This window comes from Nelumbo nucifera, chromosome 6, assembly GCF_055504915.1.
Source record: "Nelumbo nucifera cultivar China Antique chromosome 6, China Antique-T2T, whole genome shotgun sequence".
NCBI lineage: Eukaryota > Viridiplantae > Streptophyta > Magnoliopsida > Proteales > Nelumbonaceae > Nelumbo > Nelumbo nucifera.
In genome coordinates, this window is record NC_142654.1 from 36268090 (window position 1) to 36280089 (window position 12000).

Below are 12000 nucleotides of genomic sequence, written 5' to 3' on the forward strand. Positions count from 1 at the left end.
TCATTGTTGGAACAGGAGTTTGGATCTACTCCTCACATAGTGCGTCTCATGATGACCTCACAACTTGTTTTAGCCACAAATCGGGAACATCTCCTTTATTTGTATTTATTATTCATGGAGAGATGTTCCAATGCAGGGTGAAATGTGGCTGTGAGGTGGGTGTGAGGCGTGTTCTGTGAGGAGCAGATCCCATTTCCTTGGGAATGGTGTGAGAATGGTGTTGTGAGGACCTGCAAGCAAAAAGTTCAGCCACACATTGGGAATATCTCTTATATTGGTATATGTCGAATCCGGGTCTAGACGTGAATGCAAAATTGGTGCACATGCGCTGAGAGCAAGGCATTCCCCATAAATTAGGAATATCTCCTTCACTTTATGTTAAATTTATGGGGAAAATCTATGATGCAAAAAATATAGACAGTTTTGACCAATCAAAACCCACCCATGAATTTTTATAAATAACACTTTATTTGCTATCACATTTGTGATTTCAGTTTATTGTTTAGTTGTTTTTCCAATATCATATCTTTTCGATATCATAGTGGAACCCTAAATTCATTGGGAGAATTTTTAGATGTATGGATGGATGTCATATTCATAGGGTGTGTTGTACATTTTTTCTTCTGATGCAATCATCTCCAATGATTAAAGTATTAGTATCTAGTATCTATCATATTATTGGTATACAAGTATACTTTGGAAACGCATGGATAGGGATGAAATAAGATGCTTGGATAGACTAAGAAATGCATATAAATTTCATAATTATCTTAATAGCATTATATTTAAGATCAAAATAGCCATAACTAGTATATAAATACATAATAAAACTATATTCTAATGGTATTTATGAAGAAATATATTATGCACAGAAATCATACAACTTTATTGATAATGTATCAATCAAGAGTCCTATAACATATTATAGATATTTTGACAAATTAATACATGTAAAAAGCTATTATTGTGTTATTTTCTATTGAAGTTCAAGGCACAAAATATATGCAACTATTATATGTGAATTATTATATCAATTATTTTACATTTTATTATTTTTAATTTTTATCATTAACAAAATAATCTACTAAAAATTAATTCTCAAATGTTTGGTAAACAATATTTTTACTTTTATAAACAATAAACATGTTATTGTAAAATATAATTAAAATATTAATTAATAATTTATAAAAATATATAATCTTAACATAAAATATATAAAATATATATGCAGGGTAAAAGACTTAATTATACCTTAAGTTTTCTTAAACATGCCCTATATTTTTTAAATAGACTTAAATATACTTGTCGCTATAAAAAGACATTTTTATCCTTCATCATACCTTAAATTTCAAAAAAAATAGCAAAAATAAAAAATAAAAGACCCAAATAATGTTCATCACTTTGTTTTTCCTTTCCCCTATACATAGAGTGAACTCTGGCGAGGTGAAGGAAACACACAGAATTTATATATTGTACCACTGTACAATTCATAATAGGAGCTTAACAGAAATTGAAGGTACTCATTGTGGTACCGTGGCCAGGTATTGGATTCCTAATGATTTCGAATTGGTTCACCACTATAACTTGAACAAACTGCCCCCACCAGTCAAAGTTGATTCCTCTGTGTCGTATATTATAAACATTGTTCCAATTGTAGAAATTCAGAAACAAAATAAAAATATTATTTAAAAAAAATTATTATTTGTAAAGGGTAAAATAGGATTTTTAGAATATTAAAACAAGTTTATGATACTGGAGAAGAAATAAGGGTTCACTTAAGTCTAGTGGAGACAGCCCCCAAGGTATATTTAAGTTTATTTACAAAACTCCGGGTATGAATTCAATTTATCTTTATAAATTTTATGAAATGAAAAAAACATTTTTGATATAAAAGTAGATTAGTAGATTTGAACACAAATTCAATTTATATTATATTTTCTAGTATTTTGTAAAAAAAATATTTTCATTTTTGTAAATAATAAATATGTTGTTATTCATTGCAAATTAAAATATTAATTAATAATTTATAAAGATTTTAAGATACATATCATGTTCAAATTTATAAATTTTAAGTAATAAAATAATCAATCTATCACTAATATTTTTATATGTATAAATTTCTTGAGATTTAAAACCACTTTTTTATATAAATCTGGATTTGAGAAATAATTTATTCCATTAGTTTACAAAATACTAATTTTGAATATTATTTTTTATTTAATCAGTTGGAATTGTTGAACATAAATATATGTTATTTGTTTAGATTATATATAGACTAATTGATAAAGGTTATTTTTATTTCCTTTATCATCGTAAGATGAAGGTTGGCTTAGTGGTTTATAAGAGTGTGTTTAAGGCTTGTGTGATGGGAGAATTGGGTTTAAATCACGTTAGAAGCATTTTTTACATATAGATGCACAAGTGTAAATGCAAATCATGTCTGTATCTTTCGTCCCATATCGGTGCATATACAATATGATACGGGCACATACAGATGCATATGCCCTGTACGCATAACTCAGGGGGGTTTAGTCGTAGCATGGGCAAAGGAACTGTATTGTTAACTTATGGGTATATCAGATAACCCCTAGATTGGCAATAGAAGAAACGCCTTTCAACTTAACATTCGAGGCTGAAGTTGTGATAGCTATGGAGATTGGATTATTGACCTTGTCAGACCAAGTAGTCCAATGAGATCACAAATACTGAGCAACTTAAAGTGAACCTAGACCTACTATAAAAAGTCTAAGAAGGTGACCCCGTATTCAGGAAGGGTATACAGTCTAAACCATCTCGTATTCATGGAACCAAAGTTCAAAGTATCAAAAACACAAGGTGTAATTATCTGAACCAAAGGGAGACAAAGTCATCACTTAAATTTTTGGGAATTTGAAATTTAGGAAAATCCAGGATTTTGTAAGAAAAATAGTGGTTTTCATAATGACTCATAGCCTGGGGAATAGAGATTCTTAGGGTTTAGGGAGCGAAGTACAATGTGGGAAGGTGTTAAGCACGCCGCACAAACTTTAACTATTCAATTTAACAACTAGGCAAGAAAGATTATTGAAACACAAAGATATATAAATAAAAGCACCAAGAAAGATTAAAAATTAATTATAGAAACTCAAAGATAAATCAAGATAATCAAACGTTGTATTAAAGGGATATGAGAGTGATTAATGTAACTAAAAAGCTGAAGCTGTAAATAAATTAAATGACCCACTAACAAATGACACATATGATTGGTCAAGGAATTTAAGTAATGGAAATGCATGGTAAGTGAAAAAAAGAAAAAAAGAAAACCTGAACTAAGACGGTGTTTGATGAGGGGTGATTTGGCAGGACACGTGGATGTAGCCCACCAACTAGACAATTACTCAGCACTATGGTCACCTCGGAAAATCGGGTCACCTCATATAAGCTGAGTCACCTCGGGTAGCGTCGAACTCCGGGACCTCAGATGGATGAGGCTAACAAAGTGACACATAGCAGGTTCTAGAAGATCGCTAGTTGTCTCCGAGCTCTCTGGGATCATGACGCGGAACCATAGGCCTTATCCGAATCAGATGGACACGATAAGCCTTAACTAGTCGGCACGTTATCCACCTTCTGGAGCGGAACGGACTCCTACAACCCGGTCCAAAGATCCCGGGGAAGGATCCTTGGGGCTCATGGCAACTCAACTATATAAGGACACTCAACCCATAGCGAAAGGTACGTGCAATTAAGTGCATTCTAGCTCTCTACTTTATTGATTTTCAGCTTGCATTTACCTACTGAGAACTGACTTAAGCATCGGAGCGACCTCGCCGGGTTAGCCACCCTGGGTTCTCTGATCCCTCTTTCTTGCAGTTTGGGCGATTGACTTGGTGACCGATGTCTGAGCTGCCTTATAGCTAGGAGCACCCAGATCGCACACGATAAATTGGTGCCGTATGTGGGAAACATTCGAAAAGCTAAAGTTCTTTACCTCTCAATTATTTCCTATTTAATGGCTTCTTCAAGCAATACTAGAAAGAGTGCTGACGTGACCGCCTTTGGAGGACAAGATCAGAGCACAACCAACTAGGAGTTCCCTTTGGTCTGCATCGGCCAGTTTACTATCCCTCTTACTACTTCGGGGATCTCTCCTCAGCCGACTTATTACGGTACACAGCAGTTGAACGTCTCACTACCTTAGGTGAGCACCACTTTCTCTGTGCTAGAGCCCTCTGTGGTCCCCCTTGGATTCGGGCGCCAGCAGTTCGACGAACTAGTCCAGAGCGTCCAAACCATACAACTACAGATGAATCAAATGCACCAGTTCCAACAGCTTCAATAGTACTATTTCTACCAGCAGGACCAACAACAATTCCCATCGTTGCAACACCAACAACATTAGCACTAGCATCAATCTCAGAACCTGAATCTGAATAGGAATTCGAATCAACAGCAGAATGCGCGTCGGTCTCCTCCCCGGGGTGTGAGAAATCCCCAGGTTCCAGTTCCTCTCCAGAACCAGACCCCACCTTGTGACAGGACTGAGGGTTGGCGTACACCCCCTCCCCCTCAAGGGGGTAAAAACCAGAACGAGCGGCCTGAGGTCAGTCACCGAACATGGACCGATCAGTAGCAGCATTTGCGGAGAGAGAACCACGAGCCCCAAGTAAGTAACCAACAACAGCTCGGGGCTAGAGGCACGAGCTCACGCCAAGTCCCCTCTAAGCCCCACAACAGCCATCAGCAAGTTTGTGACTGGGAAGAAGCGGGAAGTCGGAACCCTCTCCCACCTTGCGATAGCTTCCAAGAACATGAGCGAATGAGGATCGAAGTCCAAGACAACACGGAGGTAAGCAGCACCAACGTGGAAGCAACAAAGAAGCGGCGTCACCGCAAGTCACGTCGACAATCCCCTAGAAACAGCCCGACACCTAGGAACAGTCAGCCATTGGAGCAGAGTAGAGTGCGGGAGGAAGTGAGCTCCATAGCTACATAGCCGGCCCTCCCCCTTGTCGTCAGACATCCTTGCAGCCCCAAGACCAAAGGACTTCAAGGTCCCAACTTTGGAGACCTACGATAGGAAGTATGACCCCAATGATCACGTCGATGCATTCCAGTCTCAGATGCTCATCGCTGGGGCAGACGAGGTGAGCATGTACGTCGCCTTTTCTACTACTTTTAGAGGGGTATCCAAAACGTGGTACAGGAGTTTAGCGTCGGGCTCAATTACTAGTTGGGCCCAGTTCGTCGATCGCTTCAATGCCCAATTCATCACTTGTAAGAAGTGCTCGAAGTCCCAAGTGAGCATTCTGAACGTGGTGTAGAGGGAGAATGAGACCAACCGAAGTTTTATTGCACGCTTCCGCGTCGAACGCTTACAAATACCAGACCTCAAACCAGCTGTCTGGATCACTGTGGCGATAAAGGGAGTCAAGCACAAAGAGTTCGCATGGCACCTCGGTGTTTATCCGTTGAAGACCATCAAGAAATTTCTCTCCAATGCTGAAAACTTTATGAAGACCAAGGAGGCACTTAACCCCAAGGTTGAGGCCCCGCAAGGAGAAAAGAGAAAAAGGGAAGACAAAGAAGCTAGCAGCTCGGTGTTTATCCATTGAAGACCATCAAGAAATTTCTCTCTGACGCTGAAAACTTTATGAAGACTAAGGAGGCACTTAACCCCAAGGTTGAGGCCCCACAAGGAGAAAAGAGAAAAAGGGAAGACGAAGAAGCTAGCAGTAGTAAGCATTGGTGAAGGAAGAGAAAGTCACCAAGGAGAAGTAGGTCTCCAAGAAAGAAGAGTAAGTCTCCATCTTGGGGTTCTAGATCAGGTCAGCAATTTAGGACAGCCCCCATTGAAAGGTCCTCCTACACTCCCCTCAACGCGAAGCGAGGTGAGATAATGATGTCAATAAAGGATGGCAGTTACCTCAAGTGGCCACCCAAGATGTGGGGAGATCCGACAACTAGAAACCCGAACATCTACTATCACTTCCATCATGACTTCGGGCACACCACTAAGAATTGTTGGAACCTATGCGACGAGATTAAGGAGTTGATCCGCCGCGGCTATTTGAAGCAGTACATCCAGCGGGATGGTAGGGAGTTGGGAGATCTTCAAGCCGACCAAAGAAGAAATGCTCCGGAGTCGAGCAGAAGAAACAGCTCAGTTCGGGAGCTTGAGCATGAAGCAAGAAACCCACCGAAGAGGCCTCGGATCGAAGAGCCCATCTATTTCACCGAGGATGGCGCTCGTGGGATACAGTATCCGCACGATGATGCCCTCGTTGTCAAGCTAGTAATCAACGATTTCAAAGTAAAGAAGATATTGGTGTACTTAGGGAGTTCTACGTATATCCTTTTTCTGGAAGCTTTCGAGAAGCTACAATTACAACAAAGTGATATGCAGCCAGCAAACTCACCTCTGGTAGGATTCAGCGGCAAAGTAGTTAGGCCCCTTGGACGAATAATGGTGCCAGTTGCAGCGGGAACATGGCCCAACCTCGCACGCTCGAGCACACCTTCCTTGTAGTCGCAACTCTATCCCCCTACAACACGATTTTAGGTCGGCCCATTCTGCACACCCTTCATGCAGTCATGTCCACCTACTATCTGGCGATGAAATTCCCGACAAACTGCGGAGTAGGGGTTGTACGAGGTGACCAGCTGGAATCGCATAAGTGCTACGTGGTCGCGTTGAAGGGCAAGGTGAAGTTGGCAGACGATGTTGAACTAGAGCCTCCACCCGAACATACAGAGAAGTGAGCTGCCCCAGTGAAGGAAACCACCCATACTCGAGTCTCCGAAGATGATCCGGCGAAGACCCTCCAGATCAGCGCACTGCTTAGCAATCCCCTCAGATTGCAGTTGGTAAGCTTTCTACTTGATAATTTAGATGTTTTTGCCTAGTCCACTACAGAAATGCCTGATATTGACCCTAGAATAATTACTCATAGACTTAATGTGGACCCCTCAGTAAGGCTAGTTAGACAAAGAAAACGGAACCTCACCCTAGAGTGGTAGAGGGTAGTTAACAAGGAGGTCGGGAAGCTCCTCGCAGTATACTTTGTTAAGGAGGTCTAATACCCGAGTTGGGTAGCCAACCCTGTGCTGGTGAAGAAGGCCAATGGAATGTGGCGCATGTGCGTCGACTACACCGATCTCAATAGAGCTTGCCCGAAAGACTGCTTTTCTCTCCCTAGAATTGACCGCCTGGTAGACACGACCTTGGGGCACGAGTTGCTAAGCTTCATGGACGCTTACTCCAGCTACAACCAGATTAGGATGGACGTAGTTGACCAAGAGAAAACTGCATTTGTAACCGAACTTGGGCTATATTGTTATAAAGTAATGCCCTTTGGGTTAAAAAATGCTGGAGCAACTTTCCAGTGACTTGTAAACAAGCTTTTTGAACCTCTTATTGGAAATAAAGTAGAGTGTTATGTTGATGACATGGTCGTGAAAACCCAATTTTTCGAGTTCTTTAATTAATGATCTAAATTGTGTTTTTCAAATTTTAAGAAAATATAACATGAAGCCCAACCCGAACAAGTGTGTTTGGGGTCATGTTGGGCAAGTTCCTCGGCTATATAGTGAACCGGCGTGGAATCGAGGCCAACCCAAACAAAATCAAGGCCATATTAGATATGAGACTGCCCCAAAAGATAAAGGAAGTACAAAGGCTAACTAGCTTGGTAACTGCCCTAAACTAGTTTATGTCTAAATCGGCGGGTCGGTGCCTACTCTTTTTTAAGGTAATTAAAAAGAATGAAGACTTTGTGTGGACTGAAGAATGCCAACTCACGTTTGACGAGATGAAAAAATATTTAAGTACCGCACCGGTTTTGACTCAACTTGAGGAAGGCAACGAGCTGAAGTTGTACCTCTCGGCGAGTGACGAGGTAGTCAGCTCAGTACTAATTAGAGAAGTAGTCCGAGTCCAATGACCTGTCTACTACGTAAGCAAAGTTTTGTAGCCTGCGGAAATCAGATACCCCAACATCGAGAAATTAGTGTACGCGCTAGTAGTACCAACTCGGAAACTACACATATACTTCCAAGCCCACACCATCGTCGCCTTACCAACAAACCTTTGAAGCATGTTTTGCTCAAGCCCGAGGTGTTCGGTAGGTTGATGAAGTGGGCCATCGAGCTGAGCGAGTATGACATCCGGTTCGAGCCACGACCAGCGATCAAGGCCCAAGTTTTGGCGGACTTTGTAGCAGAATGTACATTTAGCACGCCAACCCCTGAACTGATTAAGCCCGCTAACAAGTTCGAGGAGTCAACTAGCGCGGCACTGGTCCCGGTCAGGGTAGGACCGATCTGGGACGAGGAGCCCTGAATCCTCCACGTTGACAGCTCGTCTAACCAGCGAGGAAGTGGTGTTGGACTAATACTATATGGGTCAAGTGAGGTGAAGCTGGAGTATGCTCTCCAATTCGAATTCGAGGCATCGAACAACGAGGCGGAGTACAAGTCATTGATTGTCGGGCTCAGTCTAGCAAAGGAAATTGGGCATAAGGCACCTCGTAATGTGCAGCGATTCTTAGTTAGTAGCAAAGCAAGTTAACGGCGACTACGGAGCTCGAGATTCTACTATGGTGGCTTACCTGGCAAAGGTAAGGGAACTCTTGCCCTGCTTCCATTCCTGGTTTATCAGGCAAATACCGAGGTCCAAGAACATTGAGACCGATGCCCTGTCGCGGTTGGCGAGCATCGGTGACAATACGGTGTGGATAGTGTACATAGAAGACCTGCCTCGGCCTAGCATTCTTAGGGGGGGCAGATGAGGTCGCTCCTATGTTGCAAGTAAAACCGAGCTGGATCGACCCACTCGTTAATTATCTGCTCCACGATACCCTACCACCAGAACTTAACACATCTCGGAGGTAGAGCGTCAGTCAGCTCGGTACGTCCTTATTGACGGGCGACTATACAGGAGGTCCTTTACACTCCCCTACCTACGTTGCTTGCAGCCATCAGAAGCAGAATTGGTACTTCGTGACATCCATGAAGGATTATGCGGAGGACACTTGGGGGCTAGAGCGTTAGCCCAAAAGGCACTAAGATAAGGGTACTATTGGCCCACCATGAAGGCAGATGCACTCGAGCTCGTCAAGAAATGTGACAGCTGTCAGAGACACGCTAAGATCCTCCATCAACCTGCCACCGATCTAAAGTACCTGACTAGCCCGTGAACCTTTACGTAGTGGGGGATTGATATCCTTTGACCATTCCCACTGGCAACCGGACAAAGAAGATTTTTGGTTGTGGTGGTGGACTATTTCACGAAGTGGGTGGAAGCTGAGCCGCTGGTGACAATTACAACTCAGAACGTGCAAAACTTCTTTTGGAAAAACATAGTGTGTCATTTCGGACTACCCAAGGTGTTGATCTCGGACAACGGGAAGTAGTTTGAAGATATCAAGTTCTAGAACCAGTGTGCCAACATGGGGATTCAGTAGAGATTCACTTCGGTAGCACACCCGTAGGCAAACGGACAAGCTGAAGTGACAAATAGGGCTATCCTCCACAAATTGAAAGCTCGCTTAGTGTGAGCTAAGGGGTTGTGGGTGGATGAGTTGCCTAGTGTCCTTTGGGCTTACAGGATGACTGTTAAAATTATAACCGGTGAAACGCCCTTCAACCTGACATATGGAACGGAGGCCATGATCCCTACAGAGATCGAAGTACCGACATTGCGGCTTGAAGCGTACAACGAGGAGGTGAATAACGATGAACTCTGAACTAACTTGGACTTTATTGAGGAAGTACTTGACCTGGCTTATATTCGAACTGCGGCATGCCAACAGCGGGTGGCTCGGTACTATAATGCCCAAGTCAAGAGATGGTAGTTTCGAGTTGGAGACCTGGTCCTCCGTAAAGTGATGACACCTAAGCTTGGCATAGGTAAGCTCGGTCCGAATTGAGAGGGTCCGTACAGGGTGAGACGAGTATTCGGGGAAGGCACATACAAGCTAGAGACTATGGAAGGGAGGCAGGTACTCCGAGCCTGGAACATTGACAATGTGAGGAGGTATTATCTATGAGCTCGCAACTCCAACATTCCCAAAATTTCACTAAGTCCACAAGACCACTAAGTTGGTCAAAAGGACACTGGGCTGGAGAGAGGACTATGAGTCACTCCCAGAGCCTAAGAGCCATGGTGTCGAGCTGACAAAAGGCCTCGAGACAAGATAAGTCCTAGTTGCCTCTTCAGCATGGGCAAATAAGTCCTAGTCGCCTCTTCGGCATGGGAAACCTAAGACTTAGTCGCTTCGTCATAGGCAAACGTAAAAGTAGCATGTTCACAGGTAGGTCGGGCACATACCCTACAGCGTTTGCTTACTTCGGCGTACATTGAGATCGGTTTATTCCTACTCGTGCCTAGCTCGTCAGTTCAGCACTTCGGGGTAATCCACACTTAGAAAAATTTGCACGATCAAAGCTTTCAACAAGATTGTATTGATGCAAAAGAGTTTGAAGTACATTAAAAAAAAAAAAGAAAAATAGAAAAGGAGAGAAAGAAATACTACCGAGCTTGGAGGCTTGGTATATGCTGTATATACAGGGAGGTCCAAGAAAAGAGGCAGATTTTAGTTGTGGTGGGGCTCCTCGCCCCCTCCATCGATGTTCTCAGGATCTTTCACCGGGTCCACTTCCATGGATGTGCTCGTAGCAGTAACCTCATCGGTCTCCATGACCTCGTCGCCTGCTACGTCAATGTTCCCCGACTTCTCTCTAGCTTCTTCGTTAGCGATGTCCTCGCTATCCTCTTCGGATTCTGGGTCTTCCCCCTCTGCTTGCTCCACCGTTTCCATGGAAAAGCCCTATGGTAGTTAATGGTTTGAAGTTAGACTGAGGGAAGGCACGTCTGGCCAGCTAGCAACAAACTTTGAAGCCCTTGTGGAACGCCGAGGTCGCTGTCTCGCTTATGAAATCATTGAACTCTGAAGAAGCCTTATAGGCCCGAACTGCATGAGCACCGACCTCCTTTAACTCTTCGATGAAGATGGCCATGCATTCAGCAAGGAGAGATCTATGTTCTTCGACTTCTTTTTCCAGCTCGTAGATGTGCTCGTCCTTCTGCTTCTCTTCGGCCTCCCATTTCTTCGCTAAGTCCACAACTTTTAACATCTTGGCCTGTTTCTCTGTCACCTTAGACTCGGTGGACTACAACTTGGCTTCTGAGCTTTTTGCCTTCGATTCGAAAATCTGTAACAACTCCATCTAGCGATCAGATTGTTCCACCAGCGAGTGGATCATTGATTTTGTCTGCGAGAACAATCATGTCGATTAGCAAGACAAGAAGAAATGCAAGGAACAAAGAATTCAATTCAGAAACCTACCACCATAAGATGCCCCCAGGCTGTGGTAGCGAGCTTGGAGTGTGGCATCCCGACATACTTGGAGACCTCGATAGGAAAGATAGCCTCCTTACTCTTGAATGTGGCGACACGAGCATCGAAGATACTCTTGGACCTCCTCGGGGACCACATTGTAAGCAGCCACCTCGGGTTAGATGGGTCAGGGGTTGGGCTCTTGGACCACTTCGGGTCTACGAGCTGGGGTTGCTGGGGACTTAGTTCCCTAGTCTTCCTCAACCAAGTCAATCACAGGGGCATCTTCCTTCCTTCTCGGGGCAGCTGGAACAGTGGTCGTAGTGACGGGCTCGGCGGTTGGGGGATCGGTGGGAGATGCCTTCCTCTTCTTCCTCTTCATGTAAGAGAATAACTTGGAAACTGGGATATCCACCATAGAACCTACGAGAAAGAAAGAAGTTGTTTTAATAAGAAGACTAGTACAAGAGAGACAAAGTGCACGTAACCGAAGGGAAGACCTACCCGGACTCAACCCCACACTAACTAACTTCTCCTCAGCCAGGAAGGTGTCCAGCTCGAAGTTGAGCTTTTCCTAGGCACAAATTTGCTTCTTCATGTCTTTGTTTAGCTTGATGTCGGGGTCACTGATGGCCGTTCTCCAGTGCTTAGGAAACGACCACCCCCTAGCTACAGTAATAAC

The 12000-nt window shown here is 43.3% G+C and overlaps 1 protein-coding gene across 1 annotated transcript; it reads left to right on the top strand.

Moving 5' to 3' along the window:
• Positions 1 to 5881: 5881 nt before the first annotated feature.
• On the top strand, positions 5882 to 6508 carry LOC104608795 (uncharacterized). Its single transcript, XM_010274877.1, has one exon. The coding sequence runs from the start codon at positions 5882 to 5884 to the stop codon at positions 6506 to 6508; it is 627 nt and encodes a 208-aa protein (XP_010273179.1).
• The last annotated feature ends 5492 nt before the right edge of the window (positions 6509 to 12000 follow it).

Excerpts from the sequence above, each read along its gene's own strand:
- LOC104608795 (XM_010274877.1), top strand. The coding sequence starts at position 5,882 with ATGTCAATAAAGGATGGCAGTTACCTCAAGTGGCCACCCAAGATGTGG.